The sequence below is a fragment of the Rana temporaria genome, chromosome 11 (genome assembly GCF_905171775.1).
Source record: "Rana temporaria chromosome 11, aRanTem1.1, whole genome shotgun sequence".
NCBI lineage: Eukaryota > Metazoa > Chordata > Amphibia > Anura > Ranidae > Rana > Rana temporaria.
In genome coordinates, this window is record NC_053499.1 from 31,776,685 (window position 1) to 31,800,597 (window position 23,913).

The 23,913-nt window shown below is 43.5% G+C and overlaps 2 protein-coding genes across 4 annotated transcripts in view; one reads left to right on the top strand and one right to left on the bottom strand.

The window, feature by feature from the left end:
• Positions 1-16,127, top strand: part of IMMP1L (inner mitochondrial membrane peptidase subunit 1) — a 48,072-nt gene extending 31,945 nt beyond the window's left edge. Inside the window, exons 4-6 of the mRNA XM_040328327.1 lie at positions 1,808-1,934; positions 15,313-15,423; positions 15,962-16,127. Coding sequence (XP_040184261.1) covers positions 1,808-1,934; positions 15,313-15,423; positions 15,962-16,030 — 307 coding nt within the window. The 3' untranslated portion in view covers positions 16,031-16,127. The remainder of the gene's footprint in view (positions 1-1,807; positions 1,935-15,312; positions 15,424-15,961) is intronic.
• Positions 16,128-18,629: 2,502 nt separating this feature from the next.
• DNAJC24 (DnaJ heat shock protein family (Hsp40) member C24) overlaps positions 18,630-23,913 on the bottom strand; it is a 67,870-nt gene continuing 62,586 nt past the window's right edge. For all 3 annotated transcript variants that reach the window (XM_040328329.1, XM_040328328.1, XM_040328330.1), the window contains exons 4-5: positions 20,357-20,425; positions 18,630-18,900 (exon numbers count right to left, since the gene is read on the bottom strand). In XM_040328329.1, the coding sequence (XP_040184263.1) occupies positions 18,755-18,900; positions 20,357-20,425 (215 nt within the window). In that variant the 3' untranslated portion in view covers positions 18,630-18,754. The remainder of the gene's footprint in view (positions 18,901-20,356; positions 20,426-23,913) is intronic.

Sequence of the window (23,913 nt, forward strand, 5' to 3'; positions counted from 1 at the left end):
TTAGGGCCTGGGTGGGGGGCATTGGATTCCCTTAATTTGCATAGATTTCCTCTCACTTCCTGTTTGGCTATGGGGCAGGAAGTGAAGGGAAATCTCTGCAATGGGACTGGGATGGTAAAAAATAAACTGACAGGGGCAATAATATATAACCATGCCAATGGTGCAGCAGAAAAGATATAGCACAGTGAGGAAGGTCTGTGGTCCAGGATGATAGGACAGTCAAAATTAGAAGCAGCTTGGGTGACGCTAACAGTGTAGCGCAAGCCGGCGGGGACTCTCTTCGTGCTGCCCTAGGCCCGGGCCTTGTTGGCCTAGGCCAGGATACAGCGTTGCTCAAGACACAGCACCATTGGCCCATTGCTGCTTAGTCCTGGAGCTGTGTCACTGCATTTGTTTGATGCTGGTGGGGTGGATAGAAGGTTGCGCACACAGCATTGTATTCATTTCTAGAGTCACTGAGCGCAGGAATTCCTGCAAATCGGCACTCAAGAATGATTCATTCTTACCTTTTTTTACAAAGGTAACTATTTTAAACACAAATCAATAGACCTGCTGCTGTTTTTATTGCTAATGAGACTTCTTCTTAAAACCTCAGACATGGAACATGAACAAAGCATATCTCTCTATAGTGTGTACCAAGTGTAATTTCTGTCTGTTGCTTTGTTCCTCTGCCACCTGCATGAGTCACTTCTGACAAGCTTTCCCAACAAAGAGAGGGGGGAAAAAGTGACCGGAGAGGGACCTCCAGCTCACCTCGGCTCTGTTGCTGTGTTAAGGGGTGTGTCTTTTCCCTCCAATCGGCTCTCAGAGCTCTCCGCACTGAGCTCTGCAGAGTGTAACATTTGGCTCTCTGCCCCCTTTTTTCTGAACTCTGACAAGCTTTATAAATTCTGGACTTTGAACGAATATAGAGGGAAGACTGCAGATGCACAGATATCACTTATGTAGGAGGATTTGTTTCATCTGTGTATAACCTGAGGCCAGTCAATTTACTGGGTATGGGTTACAACCACTTCTGTGGTAGTTTGTACTGCAATGCGGCCTCTTATGATGGTAAGGTATAGTAATGTTGAAGGTCTATTTTTTGCTTGACAAGTCTGATTTAGAAGAACCACAAAACCTAATTTTTATTAAATTATGTGATATTTTGATTTTTTTTTAAAGATCGTCTTGGGGGACTGTGCAAGGAGATGATCAAAAAATGTATCGCTATGTGTGTTCCAGCAAGCATAAGGCTGTACATGTCTTATCACAATGCTCCTCCTATTTGTGTGTGGTGTTTTTTTTTTTTTTTGTTCTTGTTTTGTGTTTTCCAGTGCTTGGTAATGAATATTTGTCTCTTTGCATAATGTAAACTCCTTTTTTGTATAAGATTTGGTGGTGTTCCTAAATTCAGCACTGTATCTCTGTCCTCTGCACCATTTCTGCCCGACATCTCCGAACCAGTTCGGTGCCCCCCCCCTTCCATAATCTTCGTCTGTCACAGGCAGCTGGCACTCCGTCCCCTGCTACAAGTCTGGGGGAGTTCAGTCCCCACTGAGCTGACATAGCTACCGCTGGCTCGATCTCCTTTTGCTTACTGCTTCAGTGGAGCATTGCAAGGCTTGCTCCAGCTTTGGCATTTAATCACAATGCCAGGTGCAGATTTTGTATTAAAACAATTTCCATCCCATATAGATCATAAGCTTGCATTAGTTTTTATGAGGTTTTGTCTTTTTAACATATTTCATTTAAAAAAAAATTTGGAGTACATCCATATTGCATTTTTGCTTGTGCAGCATTCTCATTTTGTGGTGTTTTTTTGTAGGGGCGATATTATAGTAGCGAAAAGTCCCAACAAGCCGCAAATTAACATCTGCAAGAGGGTAATTGGATTGGAAGGTGATAAAGTCTGTACCAGCGGCCCATCAGACCTCATCAAGAGGCACACGTATGTAAGTATTGTGCACTCTTTTGGATCTGACGACTTGTTTTACAATTTTTTTTTTTTTTTTTTTTTAACCATCTCTCTTATTTATATTTATATATAATATTTATGTAGCGCCCTGCTCCCAAATGACTGAGCGCTATGTTAAATTTAGTGGGTGTCTGAGCCGATAATGTGGCTGACTGTGTGTTTTATTCTAAATTGGCCTCTGTTCTGGCAGTGGCTGTGCCTGATGGCATTTTCCCACGGTTACCTGTAGGTGGTGATGCCCCCACAGGTCAATGTTGGAACACGGGTAAGCCATAGGTCATTGGGTGTCTTTTCTCGGGAGCAGCCCAGTGGGAGTGGTGCCCTTCGCCTCTTGGCGCGAGGTATGTGTTGTGTGTTTTCCAACCCTGGGGCCACTTGGCCTGAGGCTGCATCTCTGCTAGTAGGCCTAGTTATGCTGGCTGGGGTCTACGAATCAAGAGGGATCCTAAGCTGTCCATCTAAGTGAAGGAAGCTGCACTTGGTGAGGGGAACTGGGGGAGGACCTGCCCTGGAGGAGACCAAGCGGAATGAGCTGCAGATAGACAGTGACTGGCTTCTGAATCTCCGGAAGTCAGTGTTGATTCCGTCCCAGCGACTGGAACACCTGGGTCTGGTTTTGGATTCGGTGGAGGCGAGCGTGTTCCTCCCTTCGGAAAGACTAAAGACCCTGCAATCTGCGGTAAGACAGTTGTCGACCCGAAGGTGGTCATCCCTTCGCTTCTGCATGAGAGTTCTGGGTCTGATGGTGGCCTCCTTCGAGGCGGTTCCGTATGCCCAATTCCACACCAGGGTACTACAGAAAGAGATTCTGTCCCGTTGGGACAAGGTCCCATCTTCTCTGGATTACCAGATTCGGTTGAGCCATCTGGCCAAGTCTTCCCTGGCGTGGTGGCTGACGTCTCCGGTGCTTCGGTCTGGGAAGTCTTTTCTTCCATGCCGCTGGACAGTGGTCACGACGGATGCCAGCCTCTCTGTCTGGGGGGGAGGCGTTTGGGGCGCTGGACTCGGGAGGAGTCCCGCCTGCCGAAAATTTTTCTTTAGCTCTGAGCAATCAAGCTGTGCCTTGCCAGGTGGTCCCTGCAGCTGCAGGACCGTCCTGTCAGGATCCAGTCCGACAACGCCACGGACGTGGCGTACGTCAATCATCAGGGCGGCACGAGGAGCTCGGCTGCAGCGACAGAGGTCACACACATCCTTCGGTGGGCCGAAAGGTCCGTTCCGGCTCTGTCGGCCATGTACATTCCGGGAGTTCTGAATTGGCAAGCCGACTTCCTAAGTCGCACAACTCTGGATCAAGGGGAGTGGTCTCTCCACCCGGAGGTGTTTCAGAACCTGTGCCAAAAATGGGGCACTCCAGACGTGGACCTTCTGGCGTCCCGTCTCAATCGGAAGGTGCCACGGTTCGTGGCCAAGTCAAAGGACCCGTGGGCGGACGCGTCAGACGCGTTGGTGGCTCCCTGGGGTCACTATCGCCTGATTTACGCATTCCCTCCTCTGAAGCTCCTCCCTCGCCTGCTGTGCAGAGTGGAGGCCGAAGGGATTACGACAATCCTGATCGCCCCGGACTGGCCGCGACGCTCTTGGTACGCGGACCTGGTACGTCTGGTGGCAGACGCCCTGGTGTCTACCCCTGAGAGAAGATCTCCTGTCTCAGGGTCCGATCTTCCATCCTGCTTTACAGTCACTGGCTTTAACGGCGTGGCTGTTGAGAGCCAGGTACTGAAGGATCGGGGCCTGTCGGGCCCAGTGATCTTTACCATGCTGCGTGCACGGAAGTCCACTTCTCGGAAGATTTACCATCGTACATGGAAAGCATACATCTCTATGTGTGAGGAGATGAATTGGCACCCCCGTACGTACGTGGTGTCCCGGATCCTGCTGTTCCTGCAGCGGGGAGTGGACCAGGCTCTTGCCTTGAGCACGATCAAGAGTCAGATTTCTGCTCTGGCTGTTTATTTTCAGCGGCGCACTCCTTGGTTCGCACGTTTGTGCAGGGGGTCCGCCATGTGGCCCCTCCGGTGCGCCCTCCACTGCCTTCATGGGACTTGAATTTGGTCCTCTCGGCGCTTCAGTGTGCCCCCTTTGAGGACATTCGGAAGATCCCTTTGCTGACTCACAAAAGGTGGCCTTTCTGGTAACTATTACCTCTATCAGACGGCTGTCTGAACTGGCGGCCTTGTCTTGCAAGGCCCCCTACTTGGTCATCCATCAGGATAAGGCGGTGCTGCGCCCGCAGCCCTCTTTTCTTCCAAAGGTCGTTTTGGCCTTTCACATTAACGAGGACATTGTTCTTCCATCCTTATGTCCTCAGCCGAAGAACCCGAAGGAGGCCACTTTACATTCCCTGGATGTGGTTCGGGCCATTCGAGTTTACTTGTCGGCGACGGCTCCGTTCCGGAAGTCGGACTCACTGTTGGTGTCAGTGTCCGGTCCCAGTAAGGGCATGGCAGTCTCGTCGGCCACCATTTCCAGGTGGATCCGACAGGTTGTGCTTCAGGCCTATGCCCTGAAGGGGCGGGCGCCTCCTTTTCGGGTCAGGGCACATTCGACCAGGGCGATCGGGGCCTCTTGGGCTTTCCGACATCAAGCCTCTGTGTTACAGGTGTGTAAGGCAGCGACCTGGTCGTCGGTCCACACTTTTTCAAAGTTTTATAAGGTGGATGTGAGTGCATCTTCTGATGCCTCCTTCGGCCGCAGGGTGTTACAGGCGGCAGTTTAAGATTGGAGTTCCTCCGTTGAGTAACTCCGGTTTTGTTTGGGGTGTAACCTGGTTTGCTGTGTTATTTTTCTCACCCCTCGAAAATTTTTGACACTGCTTGGGGACGTCCCTAATGTCAAAGAAGGCTGTATCAGTCTATGAACGAAAGAGAAAAACTGATTTTTGTACTCACTGTAAAATCCATTTCTCTGCATTCATAGACGGACACAGCACCCACCCCTCCTTTGTTTGTACTGCTTGTTACGAACTGGGGCTGCTAGAGCAGGGTGTGGGTTATGCCTGGGGGAGCCACGCCCCCTGGGAGGAGCAGCATGAAGTAAAGGTTTTAACACCTTAAGTGCTGTAAAATTCTGCCTAAAACTCCTGGTAGGAAGAAGCATAACCCTAATGTCAAAGAAGGATGTGTCCGTCTATGAACGCAGAGAAATGGATTTTACGGTGAGTACAAAAATCCTATTTTCCAATCTACTGTTGTCTAATTTTGGAGAGCTTGTGCGAATTGTAGCCTCAGTTTCCTGTTCGCTGACAGGAGTGCTGATGAGGCGGCACTGATAGGCGGCAGTGATAGGCACCGATCAGCACTGGTAGGTGAGACTGATAGGCAGCACTGCTAGATGGCACTGAGGCACTAACTGGCACCACTGGTGGGCATTGATAGGTGGCAGTGATGGGCACTGATAGGTGGCACTTTATTTTACTGGTGGGTACTAGCAGGTGGTACTGGTGGGCACTAATGAGGCCCATGTGCCGGATCAGCCCCTTACACAGATCTGTGATCACCTGAGTCTCGGTGACTCGTGATCAGTGTGCACCCTGTGGGGGGCGCGTGCAAAGGGGAGGACGTCTATTGACGGCCTCCTGGCAATTGGGACCCGCGCTGTAGCCGTCATTTGGCTATAGTGCGGACGCAAAGTGGTTACAGTGTCTGTGTATAAATAAAAATAGTCAATGTGTGTGTTGGCTCTCACATTGATAAGCTAAGCAGGCTAGATGCTGGGCCATGGGGTGCAGAAAAGACCTGCGTAACAAGGTAATCTCCTAAACTGTGCGGGTTTAGGAGGTATCCATGGTACCTACAGGAAAGCCTTATTTTAGACTTACCTGTAGTTCACAACCACTTTAAAAACGAAGGGGAAGCTGATTTTTAAACAGGGGGCATTTCATTTGTTTACATGTTGTCATGTTTAATGATTGGGCCATTCTGTTATGACCTATAGTTGAACATGAATCCCATAAGAAATGTTCACTCATATATTTTTTATTTTAATGGCACATATATTACCAATTCTACAAGGGTAAGCAAACTTTTAAGCACAACTGTAAATGCAGTAGTAAGTGTCCCTGTTCTGGTTGTGCTGTGTAAAATATCAGGGCTGGATGGACAAACACTTTGACGGGTAAAACATAGCCGCGTTTTAGCTTTAAGTTTTGTTGAAACCCATGAATGCATTTACATTGCTGTAAAGCTGGTGAGTCGGGTGAGTGGTTGCAAGCCGATTCTCTAGTGGCAGCGGATTGTGCATGTTAGTTGACAGAGGCGGTATGTGATATGCATACTATATTTTATGTTTTATATCCCTTTTAATGTTTACTCCTCTTCATTTTCATGTTAAGTTTACCAAACTAAAGAACACGCATTTTGTAGTATAACCTCAGAGCCAACCAGCAGCTTTATAGTTAATAACATTTTATAGACGGATTTAGAAGTGTGCAAAGCTCATTGTTTGAAACTGAAAAAGTGGAACAAATTGAGGCTTTCATACAGGAAAATGTGTTTGAGGCCATTCCTGAAGAGAATATATTCCCTTCCTAGGCAGAGAATATTTCTACCTGAACTCGGACCTTGAGACAACTTATCGCATACAATAGAGCTACTACGAACATCTATGTTTCCAAAAGCTCTTCTGTGCAGGAAGAAGTACATTTATACACTACTGTGCAAATGTTTGGGCAGGTATGCTGTAAAGCTCCATTTCATGGTGGGCCGCATCAGCATTATGATCTTAAAAGAGCCGTATGTATCTGTAAGATTAGATGTCCAGCGCATCCCCTCCCATTACATTAGATGTCAAGAGCCACCCCACCATCAGAAGTCGAGTCCCCCACTCTCCCTTACTTCACAGTGCACCCCCTTTCCTTATGCTGCTGCTGGGAAGAAGCTGGATGCATTGCTTGAAAGCAGAAATTAGGGGTCTGGAGGAGGACCAGAGGAGGTCTGGAGCTCTTCTGCAGCTGCAGGAGAGGTGTGAGGGCCACATGAAATGGCCTGGGGGGCCGGATTCGGCCCGCGAGCCTTGTTTGACACCTGTGCTGTAAAGTAAGAGTCCTTCTAAGAAATAGAAGTGTTAAAGTTTTATTATCAAAATGGCGAGTAAATGAACAGAATATATATCCACATCAAATTAACCACTTCCCATCTGGGCCAATTCTGGCACTTCGCTCCTACATTTAAAAAATCTTTTATTTTATTTTTTCTAGAAAATTTACTTAGAGACACTAGAGCAGTAATGGTGCACCTTGGCACCCCAGATGTTTTGGCACTGCATTTTCTGCAGTGTAGTTGAGCATCATCATGGGAAATGTAGTTCCAAAACATCTGGGGTGCCAAGGTTTGCCACCACTGCCCCAGAGAATAAAATGGTGGATGTTGCGACTTTTATGGCACACTGGATCGCAGCATTTTTATTGTTTTTTTTAATTATTATTATTCATGAAATGTTTTTTTCCAATAAAAAAAAAAAAAAGTTAGCCCAATTTATTTGTATAATGTGAAAGATATTGTTGCGCAGAGAAAATTGGATACTTAACAAGTCGCGCTTTAAAATTGCACACACTCGTGTAATAGTGCCAAATTTTGGTACTTAAAAATCTCCATATGCGTCTGTTTAAAAGTTTACAGGTTACTTGTTCGAGGTCTAGGTCTAGAATTGTTATTCCCTCACATGTGTGGGTTTTAACGCCTTTTACATATGTGGGCGCTATGTACGTCTGCGTTCACTTCTGTGTGTGAGCACACAGAGGCACTTTACAAAAAAAAATTGTTTTATTTTCATTTTACACTTTTCCTTTTTTGAATGTTTGTGTGTTTTTTTTTTTTTTATTTATTTATCATTTTTTTTTTTTTATTTGCGATGCTGAAGACTAAAGTCAGAATTTAATCTTCCGTGTGTGTGTGTGTGTGTGTGTGTGTGTGTGTGTTTTTTTTTTTTTTTTTTCTTGGGGGGGGGTCCCCATTTATACAGGTAGATTTTGTATATTTTAGCCAGCAAGTTTAGCAGGGAAAGGGGGCACTGATCTTATAAAGAGGACCTTGTATCAAAAGTACCAGCCCTTATGGCTCCTAATTTTACCACAAAAAAATGGGGAAAACGTATTGACTCGAGTATAATGCCGCGTACACACCATCACTTTATGTGATTGAAAAAAACGACTTTTTCTGTGACGTAAAAAACGAAGTTTTTGAAACTTCAATTTTCAAAGACGAAGTTGCCTACACACCATCGTTTTTTCACAATGCTCTAGCAAAGCGAGGTTACGTTCACCACATTTTTCCATTGAAGCTCGCTTCATAACTAGCTTCTGGGCATGCGCGGGTGTAAAAACTTTGTTTTAAACTTCGTTTTTTGCTACACACTGTCAATTTCTGTGAAGTAAAAAACGACGTTTTAAAAAACGACACATAAAATTGAAGCATGCTTAAATTTTTTTTGGTCGTTTTTCACAAGACATAAAACAACGTTTTCCCCCACACACGGTCATTTAAAGCAACGTTTTTAAAAACGTCGTTTTTTTTTTTCATCACATAAAGTGATGGTGTGTACGCGGCATTAGCCTAGGGCAGGGATATGCAATTAGCGGACCTCCAGCTGTTGCAAAACTACAAGTCCCATCATGCCTCTGTCTCTGGGAGTCATGCTTGTGGCTGTCAGTTTTGCTATGCCTCATGGGATTTGTAGTTCTGCAACAGCTGGAGGTCCGCTAATTGCATATCCCTGCCCTAGGGTGTCCATCTGCATGCCTCACTGTGCCCATGACTAGACTGATGTTTAACATGGGAGTCTATGGAGGGGTCCAACGGCCAGCCGGTACCGGGTCCCCAAAGTCCGGGAGATCAGGCGCAAAAGTGACTCAAGTATAAGCTGAGGGGGGCATTTTCAGCACCAAAAGATTTGCTGAAAAACTTGGCTTATACTCGAGTATACACGAGTGTGTGTGTGTGTGTGTGTGTGTGTGTGTGTATGAATGTATAATACTATAATATATATTATGTGTGTATGGAGGGGGGTCTGCATTTTGATGCAAGGGCCACTTTGGATACAGTAACATGACTGTGCTAGTATTTGGCATATTCATCTTGTCATACTTAAATTTGTACTAATCATGTAATTTCTCTGAGCCAATCAAAGTCTGCAGCGCATGTTGGTAAACTTCTGCAGTGTTGGTCAAGGATTGAGCATAGTCTGCTGCAATCAGTTGACGACGTTAAATTGGCATGTGTGGCCCTAGCAGTAAGTTAATGCCATAGAGAGCCGCATGAACCTAACAGGGTTCCCACCGCCAAAGCAAGGTGAGGTCATTACTGAAGACTGCTTGTCATCTTCCTAAAAATGAATTTCTAATGTGTAAATATTAGGCAGGGTGTCCAACAGGCACGCAGCTGGTATAATTAGATACCGTGCCCCGTGTGAACCCTGAAGAAGTGGATGCAGCTTTATAACCTTGCCCACCGATTCTGTGTGCATTGAGGATGAACAATGGCCCGTGCATTGGTCATGTGACTTTATAAACAACCCGCTGGGAACCCAATCAAATAAGTACAATTCATTACAAGCTTGTATATGTCATTTGCTACTGTCGCCTTTCATCATATTTCATTTTAATCAAGAAAGGTAACACCTGTGGTTAAGCCACAAAAGCAGCTTTTGTGCAACGAACACCCGCAGGCGACGAGGCAATTACATTTGTTGCTTGTTCCAAAGTGGGAAGCACTTAAATAGACCTCAGTAGGGATAGCTGAGAAGAAAAGATTTACTTATATTATCTCCGGGCCAGATTAAGTTCTCCTGTAAGCCTGTCTTTTTTGTTTGCCACTCCCCCCCCCCCCCCCCCCCCCTCAAGAATGGAATGGACTATGGTAGGGTCAGTCTGAAACCTGGCCATGCAGGTGTTGTAGTTTAAGGGGTAAAGAAATGAAAGGACCGTAAACCTAAACTGGACCAGAACTCAAAGTGAACATTTGTTACGTGAAAGCATCTAAACTTGATAGTATTGTAGCTCATTTATCCTTGGATGAGGTGGCTGCATTCATTTTCTTTCACTTTTTTTTTTGCTTGACATTAACCTGGTAATCCTACCCTTGGCACACTTTCTGTCTTTTGGATAACAACTGTACTGAGCAGAGTTGTCGCCTTAGAACAGGGAGTGTGTTAAAGTGATACTAAAGTCTTGTAGGTGTTTTTAATCAAGAAAAAAAGAAAGACAGACATGTTGTTCTTGCTGCCTGCTCTGTGTACTGGTTTTGCACAGAGTAGCAGCCTGGATTCTCCTTCTCGGGTCCCCCTACGGTGCTCCTGGCACCTCTCTCCTGTTCAGTGCCCCCCACAGCAAACAGCTTGCTATGGGGGCACCCAAGCCACAGCTCATGTCCATTCAGATACTGAGCTGTAGCCCCGCCCCCTTGCTCTCCTCATTGACTGATTTTTACAGTGGCACGCGCTGCTGACTTCTGCAACATTGCTGGATTTAGATGGGGCTCAGGCAAGAATGAGGGAGGCTGCTGCACACAGAAGGCTTTTTTTTTTTCTTCATGCATAGAATGCATTGGGATAAAAATAACACCTGCCTTTACAACCACTTCAAGCCCGGGTACACACGGAAGTTTTAGTTCAACCCAGTGGGCTGAGCAAAAAAGTTACAGATCACTGTACTATGGATGTTAGTGCAGCGATCGCCCCACAGAGCTATTGTGTTCTGACGGGGATGCCCCCCCAGAATATCTGTGCTCACAGCCATTGATTTTCCAGCTTGCTAGTTCAACAAAAGCTGGTCTCACGACAAGTTTCTGTTGTGGAGGAATGTACGGGCCAACTTGGCCATAACTGCCTAGCTACCTACCTAGTAGTTTCCTGCTAAACCAGCCGAGATTCAAACTCTGTGCCTGGCTTTAAGCTAGGTACCATGTATGAGCAGGCTGAATTAAAAAAAAAAAGTAAATTTTCCCTGAATGGGCAAGTAAACCTTTTCTTAAAAGAAACATGGAGTCTGCCATTGCTGAAAAATGCTGGTTGCCTAGCTATTCTGTTTTTTTTTGTTCTTTAATATTCTGAATCACTGAGTGAGCACATCTGACATTCTTACTTTCTTGGTTGCATTCGGGTTAAGCTGGTCGTACGTGGTTTGAATTTTAGCCAATTTATGCTAAATTGGCCAGAATTTATATAGTAGGAGCCCCTATTGGCCCCACAAAAGTCGATTCGAATCAGACACATCACCTGGAGCCAATCGGATACAGTAACTGTTTAAACAACTGTGGCTGTCACAATACAATGAGTCAGGGGAGATTCAGACCATGCTGTTTATCTTGGATGGGGCAACTTATTGGTTTTGCTCAACCAGAGGTATCTGAACCTGTATGGCCAGCTTTAGTGATTCAAAGTTTACCGTTTCCAAATCACCAAACTAGCATTAAAAAAGAGTTAATGGCAGCCCCCACATATTTCACTTTTATGGTAGGTTTAGAACGAAGGTCCCTTTCACACCAGTGGACCAATCAGGTCCACCTGTCTGTTTTTCAGGCGGACTTGATCAGACCGCCCATTCTTTATAGAGCGGCAGATGTCGGCGAATGTCTGACACCCACCAGCATCCGATCCAGTCTGCTAAAAACAGGTAGATTGGATGACAACATTCAGTCCGTTTCCATACAATCGCCTCCTAGAGAACAGCGGGCTATGGAGAGCGGACACGGACCTGTCATTCGCCTGCTCAGCGGAGGGATCCCCCCCACACTGAGCAGGCGGTTCTGCTTGGACGGATTCCGCTCTGTCTGAAAAGTACCATATATAATGATGAAATGATGAGGAGTTTTTTTAGTCAATTTGTTAGTGTTAAATTGCATCAACTTTTAAGTTTTACTGCGTACACAAATGCACTTTTTTTTTTTTTTAACGTTGAAGGTAATGTATATAATTTTTTTTAAGTTCAGCTGCCAGCATATTGGACCACCAGGACCTTTGCAGTGTCATTTAACCCTTAAGAATCTAAGAGTCTTCCCAGCTCACAGGTCACACTCGTTAATTTGGCTAACGTAAAAAGCCTTTCCAAAGACTTCTTGATGGACATGATGGCAGTGTGTTGTGGATCCCGTGTGCACATAGACTGAACTGTGATCTTAATTAGAAGTTTGACAAGCCCACTCCAATAAAATGATGAGATTATGTGTAATTGGTGTCACAGTCAATTACCATTTAGCTAATCAGAAGCCCACTAACAGGTCTGGCCTTAGCTGTGGCCTCAGGATGTTGACGAGTGTCTGCCCCCTCCATGCTGCTACTGTGACACAGGAGCACTATTCCACTCAACATCCTAATGACCTCTCTGAAGTCTATTAAATTAATGACCTAACCATCCCAGTCTCTGGGTTCCTATCATATGTTTTTTCCACTTTCTGTTTACAACTTTTAAAGGAACTAATGAGAATAGATATAAAGGAATTTCCATTACTGCCTTGTTTTTAAAGATGCTGGCTTTAGCACCCAGTGAGTTGCTGATGTGGGACAGGTATGCAGGATGGAAGTTCAGGCTTTCTTGGCTGCCTGCTTATTCCAGGACAGTACTCCTAGGTAGGAAAACCAAATTTAGGCTAACAAACAACCTTTAGGCCGGGTTCACACCTATGCGAATTGAGTGTGGCTTAAACCGCATCCAATTTGCAGAACATTGCTAAATACATTCATTTCAATGAGGCTGGTTCACATATGTGCGATGCATTCGCACTGCGCATCGCTAAAAAAAGTGTGCGTTTTCTAGGCATTGCGGTGTGGCTCAGGTGCGAATTCAGCCCCATTATCTTCTATGGGCACGCATCTGATTCGCAGATGTGTTCATTTCTCTTCAGGATTTCTTTCATTCTACTCAATACATTTCCCCCCTCCCCCAGGTCTCAAAATTCGCAGCTAAAACGGAGATGATCTGCTAAACAGTTCTCTTCTTTTTGCAGAGATAACAGAGCTGAAATTCGCACAGCACAAGTGTGAATCCGGCCTTAGATCTGCACTTTTTTTTTTTTAATTGAACCTGTGCTCGATTTCAAAGTAAAAGCCCTATAGAAGAGCAGTATAGATGATAAAAATAAGTGGTGTGTGTGTGTGTGTAATATATACATTTTATCATTAGTGTGTGTGTGTGTATGTATCTATCTATATCTCGCTCTCTATCTATATATCTACACATACACACACAGGTGTGCTCATAAGTTTATGTACCCTGTCAGAATTAGATTTAGTGGCCATTTCTCAGAGAATATGAATAAGAAACATTTCTTTCACTCATGGTTAGTGTTTGGCTGAAGCCATTTATTATCAATCAACTGTTTACTCTTTTTAAATCATCACAATGGAAAATACCCAAATTACCCTGGCAAAGTTTGAATGGCTATTAAATATAACCATCCTCACCTGTGATTTGCTTGTAATTAGTGTGTGTATGAAAGGTCAATGAGTTTCTGGACTCCGGACAGACCCTTGCATCTTTCATTCAGTGCTGCACTGACGTTTCTGAATTCTGAGTCATGGGGAAAGCTAAAAAATTGTCAAAGGATCTGCGGGAAAAGGTAGTTGAACTGTATAAAACAGGAAAGAGTTCAAACTCTAATCAAGAAGTGGAAAAAGAGGGGTTCTGTTGACACCAAACCAGGGTCAGGTAGACCAACTAAAATTTCAGCCACAACTGTCGGGAAAATTGTTCGGGATGCAAAGTAAAACCCACAAATTACTTCAGTTGACATACAGGACTCTCTGAACATGTGGTGTGGCCGTTTCAAGATGCACAATAAGGAAGCACTTGAAGAAAGATGGGCTGCATGGCTAAGTCGCCGGAAAGCCATTACTTTGCAAATGCCACAAAGTATCCAGCTTACAATACGCCCAACAGCACAGAGACAAGCCTCAAACCTTCCACATGTCAAAATTGGTCCAGCAACTGCTCGGGTCACGTTTGCATTAAAAAGCATCACCAGCTAAAACGAAAACACACACGGGTTGTGACTGCAGCAGCAGCAGCCATGACTCTGGTATAACCACTGAAAACCAAGGGTGGCAAGTTGTTGAAACTGTAAGGTCCACCTCTAGGGTGACAGTCAGTGCTCAAGTCCTGCGGGAACGCGTGGGAACGGAGTTCCTGCACTTTTTTCACAGCAGGAACGCAGTTCCCTTTGCAGGACTGAAGCACCAGAGAGCAGCCAAGCTGCCCGAGCCAATCCTTCACTAAGCGGCGATGCCCAGCTTGAGTCACTGTCAGGGGCAGGCGAACCTTAGTAATCCTTTATGTTACTGACCGCTTCCTGTATATGGATTCATCAGGTAGTGTGCGGGTATTCCGTCACTTCCTCGATGCCGCAATGTCTCCTGGGAGCTTTTGTCATTGTTCCCAGGAAACATTCCGGAGGTCTGCCGCGAGTTATTGTGGGATTTAGAAAGAACTTGCTTAAAAAAACATGCGGTTTACTAATTATGCATATGAGCGTATCATTTATTTTTTTTGGTGGGGGAGTGGATCTTGGGTGGGAGTTCCCACACTTTTTTCCCCAGGACTTGACCCCTGGTGACAGTGCTGCATGATTTTCACTGCAGAATGAACAGTGTCGCAATTTTAGGAATTGGAGCACTGACTGATTTTTACTTGCAGGATCAACGGGTATTAAAGCGGAGTTCCGGCCACAATTTCACTTTTTAAATATAAATACCCCTGTAATACACAAGCTTAATGTATTCTAGTAGAGTTAGTCTGTAAACTAAGGTCCGTTTTGTTAGGTTGTTACAGCATTTAGACACTTTATAAAATTAGAAATTGACTGGGGCCATCTTAAGTGTGGGCATCATGAAGCCAGACTGTATGACTTCCTGGATTTCAGCCTTGCAGATCTCGCACATGCTCAGTGCTGCACAAGCAGTGTAATAGGTTTCAGATCAGGTTTCAGCACCTGTACTGTCCAAGTCACATGATTCTTCGAGACTGGGGAGTGCACAGACTCCTGGAAACTTACACCCACTACATTCCCAGGAGTCTGTGCGGTGTAGGTTAGGAAGCTTAAGCACCTAGGTGCAGGAAGAGGTAAGATTAACTATTCTGCCTAGCAACAACACTTTGAAGGCATCTAAAAAAATAAAAAAATTTCTTAACGGACTAATGACATTTTTTTTAAAACTACTGATGTAATGTTATATTTATGGGTGGAACTCCACTTTAGGACTGTTATTGGGGGGGGGGGGGTAACTGCATCATATGTAAATTATTCATTTGGTCCAGAGTTTTTTTACCCTTTAATGAGCGGAAAACCGTTTACCTGGTTCACTGTGCTGATGTAGTGGGTTTTTTTTCCCCTAGTGGTCATATATTTTTTCCTCTACTTAATCTTTAGGTTCCAAAAGGCCATGTCTGGTTAGAAGGTGACAATTTAAAAAACTCCACAGATTCTAGAATTTATGGCTCGGTCCCCTATGCCCTTATCCGAGGAAGAATTTGTTTTCGGGTAAGTTAAAAGAAGCAAATTTTAAAGAAATAAAGTAATGCTTTTGTGCAACGGTTCCAAACAAGTTGTCATTTTTGCTTGGAGGATCTCTTGGCTAGTGCCATCTGAGGCTATGGATTTACAAGCAAACGTATAATGTACACATTTTTAATTATATTAATTCTTAAATGGACTGCCAGGATTTACCCACCCTTCTGTTTTTAAAAAGTAGAAACAAAAAAACACATATTCATAACTTTTTTTCCCTATAGTCTTCTAGCCAGTCTAGAGGTGTCATGGCAGCTTCTTCTGACTGCAGGGGACTGCCATTCTTCCAGGGCAGAGCATTTCTCTCAATGACAACTGAGCTCCTCTCAGTAAACAGAATGACACTGGGGACTGCTTGTATTGTAAAGTAAAAATTGTGTAGCCTTTTTTTTTTTTTTCGGGGGGGGGGGGGGGGGACAGGTTGTGGGGTGTAATCCATAGAAAAATAGTTGTATGTTTTAAATGGTTTAAAAATGTATAGGTAATGGTTTCCATGCTTGCTGTTTTTCAGATATGGCCTTTTCACTCTTTCGGAGTACTTCAGGAAAGTCCCAATGGCCGACCATTAAAAAATGATTGATCATAGTGGTAGCAATTTTAATGTTTTTATTCTTTTCTAGATTTTTAGTTATTTATGTAACTTAGGATGATTTCTAATAAATTACTTCTGAAATTTTTATGGTGTTACTTGGTGATTTGTACATGAGGCTGGAAAGTGAACTTGAATCTTTTAATTGTGTATATTTTTAATACAGTAGCCAAGGTCTTTGGAAATAGTGAATGCCGTTACAAAAATGGGGTTTGGGTTGAGTTTTTTGCAATCCTTTCTAAATGTTTTTTCTAATTGTATAGTACAGGACCCAGACTTGACATTCATACACCCTGAGTGAAAGTTGGTACCTTCAGGGGATGAGATACTGGCAAAGCTTGTCAAGGACATTTCCCCTGGGTTTCCACCTAATAACCCAACCCCACTCTGTGATCCTCCATTTTTTGCTAGTGTCTGAAGGTGATTTTTTTTTTTCTCTGTGCTGTCTGATCAAAAAGAAACAAAATTGATTTCTACCTCCTAATTCTCCCTGCTGTGCAATTGTATCCTGACAGCGGGGATTCCTCTGATTGTATAAACAGATTACACAGATCAGGGCTGTAGTGGCTGATCAAATGAAAATTTCCAAGAGTCTTGATGCAATAACAGCAATAGATGAATGGAAATGTGGCCAGGTCCTTGCTGAATTTTAAACCATCTATGGTAGTTTCCCAACCCTATTCCTTGTCCAGGGCTCAAAGGCACCAAGCTTTTTTCATCAACACACTCTTTCTGGGTCAGAAAATAAATGCCTCTTCTAGAGGATACAGACATTGAGGGAATGAAAAGTGCCTACAGACTACATTTTCTCTTAAATATTTTCAGATGAAATGAAGAAGCTGCCAGCTACATAGTTGGTAAGGTTGGATAAAGACACCAGTTCAACCCCTGCGTGTCAAAAATCATATCCCTGTATAATGTGCTCCCTAAGATGCCCATCTAAACATTTTTTTTTTAAACTATCAATACTTTCTGCTGAAACCACCGATTGTGGAAGTAAGTTCCGCCCTGATAATGAAAAACCCCCTACGGTTAAACTGCTTCTTCAATTTTATTGAGTGACTACATGTCTACTTGCACTCCCTGAGACTGAATAGTTTATTCCCTATGGTAGAAATCACCATTGAGATCTTTGTATATCGCTATCGCCCCTCAGGCATCTTTTCTCCAAGGGGAATAAATGTCATGTTTATAGTTGCTCCTCATATCCGAGGTCCTCCAGTCCCTTAGAGTCGGTTCACACTAGGGCGACACGACTTCCAGCACGACTTTCAGAGGCGACACCGACACGACTTTAACATGAACCACAGGGCGATCTGGGGCGATTTACAACATGACTTGAAGTCGTCTCCAGGACAGGAGACTTTCCAGTGGCCAATAAAACAACAATCCGCTCTGGGAGAGGGAGGGGGGCAGGGGAGAGGTTTGCCTGAGAAATGCATGTTCTCTTCCTGGAAAGTCGCTTCAGTTAAGACAGTGATCCGACTTCTGAGGCGACTTCCATTGAAATCAATGGGTACAAATCGCCTACAAGTCGGATTGAAGTAGTACAGGAACCTTTTCTGAAGTTGGATCGCCTTGAGTCGTGTGTATTAACACCACTCCCATTCACTTCCATTGTTTTTCTCTACAGCGCGACTTGGGACGACTTGAGGCGACATGAAGTCGGATCGCAAGTCGCCCCAGTGTGAACCGGCTCTTATTATTTCCCTTCTCTGGACTCTCCAGCACATCCTTCCTGAAGTTTGGTGACCAGAACTGGACCACATATTCCAGATGTGGCCCAACTAGGGTTTTATACAGTAGCAGGATTATTTCATCTCTCGAGTAAAGGAAAGATGGATTATTTTTATTTTTAAATGCATGCCAATATTCTGCTAGCTTTGCTTGTTGCAGCTTGGAATTGCATTCTGTTGGAGTCAGTCAGCAACTAGGACCCCCCAGATCTTTTCATCCTAGGTTCTCCCCATAACAAGTACCGTATTTATCGGTGTATAACACGCTCAGGCGTATAACACGCACCCTAACTTTAAGAGGGAATTTTCAGGAAAAAAATTTCCACAGCCCCCTGCGTATAACACGCAGGCACAGTTTACCCTCTATTTTCAGGGTAAAAAAGTGAGTGTTATACGCCAATAAATACAGTAACTTGGATTCATATTTTTAGCCCCCAAGTGCATCAATGATTGGGAAAAAAAAGATTGAACATAGTGGTAGCAATTCAAAAATTGTATTCTCCTTTTATATTATAGTTATTTATGCAACTAAGGATAATTTCTAATAAATTACTTCTGAAATTGTTATTGTGTTGCTTGGTGGTTTGTACATGAGGCTGGAAAGTGAACTTGAATCTTTTAATTGTGTATTTTTACTACAGTAGCCAAGGTCTTTGGAAATAGTGCATGCCGTTATGGAAAATTACAAGAATGGGGTTTGGGTTGAGTTTATTATGCAACTGTCTTTTAAAGTTCTATATCCTGCTGAAAATTTATGGATGCCTTTTTTCTTGTTCTAGGTTGTGTAAATAAACCAATGGCTCCTATTGTACCCCCAATACTAGGATCCAGGCTTGTTCAATAATTGCACCACCTACGATAAAAAAAAGTACCATTTTATTTTATAAATGAGATGTACAAAAATTGTGGTAAATTGGCTATGCAAATGGTCTCCTTGTGCAGTCCAAGTCAGTGCACAGGATTTGGACTATGGCTGATTTTATTGCGCCAAGTGCCTGCTGTTCCTGTAGACCTCTATAATCAAAGAACACGAATCGCAGTTCACCAGCAGGGATTGTTCCAAGTCCTCTTCAGTTAGTGAATATTTTCCTCCACAGCGACAGGTGTAGCAGTAAAATTCCATATCTGTTCCAAAAGAAAAAAAAAATGGCAACAAGGTGAGTTCTAAGTTTTACTTTAACTAGATGATTGGTAGACTTTGGCTCACCATGCAGGTTACAATTGCTTTAGATTTACCAAAACCATGCACTATGAGGACCTACCCAATCAAACGGACCCTTGCAATACATACTTGTTCATAGATCTAAAGGTTAGAAACATATTCTAATCTCTGTAGCAGAATTATCTGTCTAAAACAGAAATGCATATGTGAGCTATAGGCAAAATATATATAATGTATATTAGGGCTGTTACTGATTAAAATGTTCGCGTAATCGATTTTTATTTTAATCGATTAATTGACTAATTTTGATTATAACACACATACATTTTTCGGATGACATATATATATATAATGTCCCCACTGTAATATCCACAGACCTCTCCCCCACTGTAATATGGTCCACATCTCCCCCACTGTATATTTACGATCCGTTGCACCACTAGAACCGATCAATTTTAATCAAGGAATTCATCTTTAATTTCCACAGCCCTAATATTAATTATATATATATATATATTATATTCGCGCACCCCTAATGTTGACCCTAAATTCTTGTAAAAAAACATTTTATTACATTTTACTACTTAGTTTTGGTGTCTTGCCTGGCGGCCTCGTCCGGTCTGGCGGCCTCGTCCGGTCCGGCGTCCGCCTGCGGCCTCGGTGGCGTCCTCCGGGCTTCTTCCGCACTGTCTCCGTGTCGAATTCCCGCGCTCAGTTTGAACGCCTCCGCCGACATATACCGAGCGCAGTACACTCGGGTATATTCGGCTTCTCACGCATAAACGTCAGAGCGTGACTACGAGCGAAGCCGAGCCTGGCCGAATGTACCTGAGTGTACTGCGCTCGGTTTATGGCGGCACAGCCATTAAAAACTGAGCGCGGGTATCGGTGTATATCGCGCACCCACCATTTTCCCCTTTATTTTAAGGGGAGGAAAAGTGCGCCGTATACGCCGATAAAGACGGATGGATATATATATATATATATATATATATATATATTTATTTTCGTTTAGCTTGCCTCGTGATTCAAAGAAAGCAATACAAAGACTGCTAACTGTCTGGCATTAATTCTGATACAGTAGCTACATTACCAAGTATCTGGTTCAGGGTTGATGACTTCACACTTGTTCCTGGTTGGCATCTCCAAAATATCAGCCAGTAGTTCTATGGGTAGGTTAGCAATTGCGACCTACCACCTATTTAATCGTAAGACCCATGTCTCTATATATATATAGGCGCGCGCTGAATTAGTCCTAATGAACCTTGCTTGAAATCCAAATACCGATACATATTCATTTTTAAACATGGCACACAGCCTTTATAGTGCACTGGTATGCAGACCCATTACTAAGAATAACCTGCCAAAAAAAAAGGGCATTCCTTTTTAAAATCTCAGATATAAAATTTACATACGTACCATCTTCCCATTCCATTTCCTCCAAGGAAACCTGATTGTCCACATGGTAGGATCGAGTCATCTCGGTTTCTAAGGGGAAAACATATTTTAAATGTTTCTTTAAAGAATGATACAGGTACAAGAATATACATCAAGCTTGTTTGATAGCAAGGGATTTCTGTATTTGGAGAATTTGTGTAACCCTGAATAGGTAAGCACCTACCTAGTCTAGGACTGACTTCACCTTTCTCACTTAACATACCTTCCAACTATAACTCAAACTGAAGGCAGAAGAGACTTTGAGCTCCCAGGTGCACAAGTTTAGGGCTCTGTTCAAATATGCTGCAAAGCAGGTCGCAGCATGGGGTGTCTGGTGTGTTCCTGTTCACTGATTCAGGTGTGAATTGGGTCTGAATTTTTGCCCGAATCAGACCAGAAGACACAGGAACCTTCTTCGGTGCAGACCGTGTCCATCCAGAGCTGTGTGAATTGGCTCAAGTGAGGGGCGGTCGCTCATCATGCAAATTGGATGTGGGGGAAATTCGCATGTATGAGAAGGACTTGATGTCTGCAGATGGCCATCCTCTGGATCAATTGACACTTTTTTACTTTCTAAATATATTTAAAAAAATAATCTCCACTAGAAATTAAGAAATTCACCTGCCAACATTTTGATACAACCTAGAAACATTTGCCAATCCCTTTTTAAAGTGATCTTGTCCTTTGCATTGTTCTAATAAGAGGACAGAGTGTGAAGGTATTTTTTTTAATTTTAAAGAATAACCTTTTTTTTTTGTTTCTTTGTTTTTTGTTTTTCATAGCTAAGGAGCTTTCAAGGCCCCAATGTGATAGACAGGCAATGATTTTGAAGATGTCCAAAGTCTCCTCTGGCTCCAGCCCATGCAGAATCTGGGCCATAGAAATTTTAGGCAGAAGGTTAAAGAGGGCGAGGGGTAAAAGTGGATAAAGAAAATTTCAGATGGAGATGGCTTTTGTACCCCTGGTACAATCTACCATTTAAAAAAAACCCAATAAAGCAATCCCATTATAATTTTAGACATGCTTAAAACATGCTGTATTCATGGCTCTGGTTATTAGTAAACCCAGAGCCACCACCTGCCCCCTCCCATTTGATATAAACCTGAAAGCTAGGTGTAGCTGAGCTCACAACCTTTCAATTGCTCCAAGGTGGGTATGATCAAGAAAGCACCGACTACCAAAATAACAAATGTATGGGCAGATTAAAGCTAGCCATACACAGTTGGCATTTTGGCAGAAGAATTTACAGAAATTATAGCAGTAAGTGGCTCTACTGCCTCAATAAGAGAGATGAATCGCTCTACTTTTTTTGAAACAGCCATTCTGAAAGTTCTCATCTGAGCAGCAACTGTAGCCAATCTTAAAACACAGTAGCTGGGCATTTGTGTGGATGGAGAAATGTATTTGGGCACTGTCAGCTTTACACAGGTACCGATGCACACATTTAAATGGTTTCTCATCCATGTGATTGCACCTATTCTTATTTTCCATGAGCTGTGTAGGCAATAAATGTGATGGGTTGAAGGGAATAGACAAGCACACATCAGTTGTGATTGGATGAGTTCAAAAATGTTGCTGTTCTTCTAATCCAAACTAGGTCTAAATGATATTGCCATTACAGGCTTTGGTAGAAGATTGAGTGGTGTATTCCATTAACATCTACGACTAAACACCTTTTTGGAAATTTTAAAACTATTTTTAATGCGAAGTTTGTCCTGTTCTGAAAATAACGTCACACTGCTTCACCATCTGAGTGCATTCTTACCATATATGCCGACCCCAATATAAGCCAAGGCACCCAATTTTACCACAAAAAAAAACTGGGAAAACGTATTGACTCGCGTATAAGCCTAGGGTGTCAATTACTAGATTAACGTTTAACATGGAAGGGGTGCCTGGCTTTGAAGAAAAAAATAAAATAAAAATCAGTGCTCCCCAGACAAACTTTGCACACTTGTATAGGAGAAATGGGGCTACATGTGTGTCAACTTCTGGGTCCAGGGGACCTAAGACTGGCCAGTACTGGGTCCTCAGTCACCGGAGAAATGACCGTTTAACATGGGAGTCTATAGAAGGGGTGCCCGGGTTTGAAAAAATTGGTGCTCCCCGGTCGTAGGTCCCCCAGACACTTGTAGAGGAACAGGAGACCTATGGCCGGCTGGTATCTGGTTCAGGCACAAAAGGGTGGCTCAAGTATAAGCCGAGGGGGGCATTTTCAGCACAAACTCGGCTCATACTCGAGTATATACAGTAATTTGGAGACAAAGTGAGATAGGGGGCTGTCACATGGCAAATTACTATCCTCAAATTCACCAATAAAATGTATTTTCAAAAATATGTATTACAAAGAGTAAAGCTGTGTACAAACAGGGGGCTACATCTATTGGCAAGAGAACGGAGAGTCAGACAAAAACTCTATATTAAATGGTTACAACTGTCATTGACTCTCTGCAAAATCATTTTGTACAGCCAGTCCTTGGTTCTATCAGTAGTATACAAAGCAAAAAAAAAAAAGGTTGGTGTCAAATTAATAACCATAACCAGCTGCACTCAAACACCAAAATGCAAGTGTGATAATAAATATTGTTGTACTGTCCTTTTAAATCAACATCAATATGAATGCAATAATGAGAATATATGAATCCCTGAATAAACAAATTATTGTAAAAGTCTTTTCGCACCACGTGAATTTTAAATAAGCAAAAAGTCCATCCAAATAGAGATGTCACCAGTGAGTTCCGCCACCATGCCACCTACAGGCCAAAATAGTTCCCCAAATTATAGGTGGTCTATATATGCTTTGAGGTGTGTGGATCTTATTGCAGTAGGTAATCTGACTAAGAGAAAACACCCGTGGGGAGAGTTGTCACATCACAACTTTCGCTCCATAGATGACAACCTGGCAAAAGAAAAAAAAATAACCGCCTGATTTATTTGTTATACTGTGTATATACTTTCAATCTTTCCAATGAGACAAGCAATGTGTCAAAGAAACTTTCAGTTTGCTCTGGATCCAGCGTGCGTGATGACGTCAGCATAGACTCACGTTCACTCTCAACAGACATTCTCAAGGGGCCAGCACACTACACATCAGTAGTATTTCTGCTTCACCTTGACCTCTGAGGCTACTTGGGGGTCCCCCCCCTTCAGCTGATAGTCTTAAATTTATCTCCCCATAAATACTGACCTGTGCTGGAACTCGGAGTCTCCCTCCCACACATTTTGTTGTGCAAGATATTTGGCACCAATTTCAGATGCAGCAGGGACAAATCTGCATCCCTTTGTTATGTACCTTCTCTGACATTTCAGCAGCCAAAGCAGTTACAGCAATTGTTGGCCTCATCTGAAATGTTAGCTGTTGTGCAGGACAGGGATTTACCACTAGGCACCCCCAACCCCCCCCCCCCCCCCTCCTAACCAGGCCAATTGTCACACTTTTAGCCTAGGTTCACACTGACTGAGGGTTAGAAATTGTGCAAGTTTCGCTGAATGCACACAATTTCATACCAGCATATCAGTCCGACTTCGGAGACGTGTGT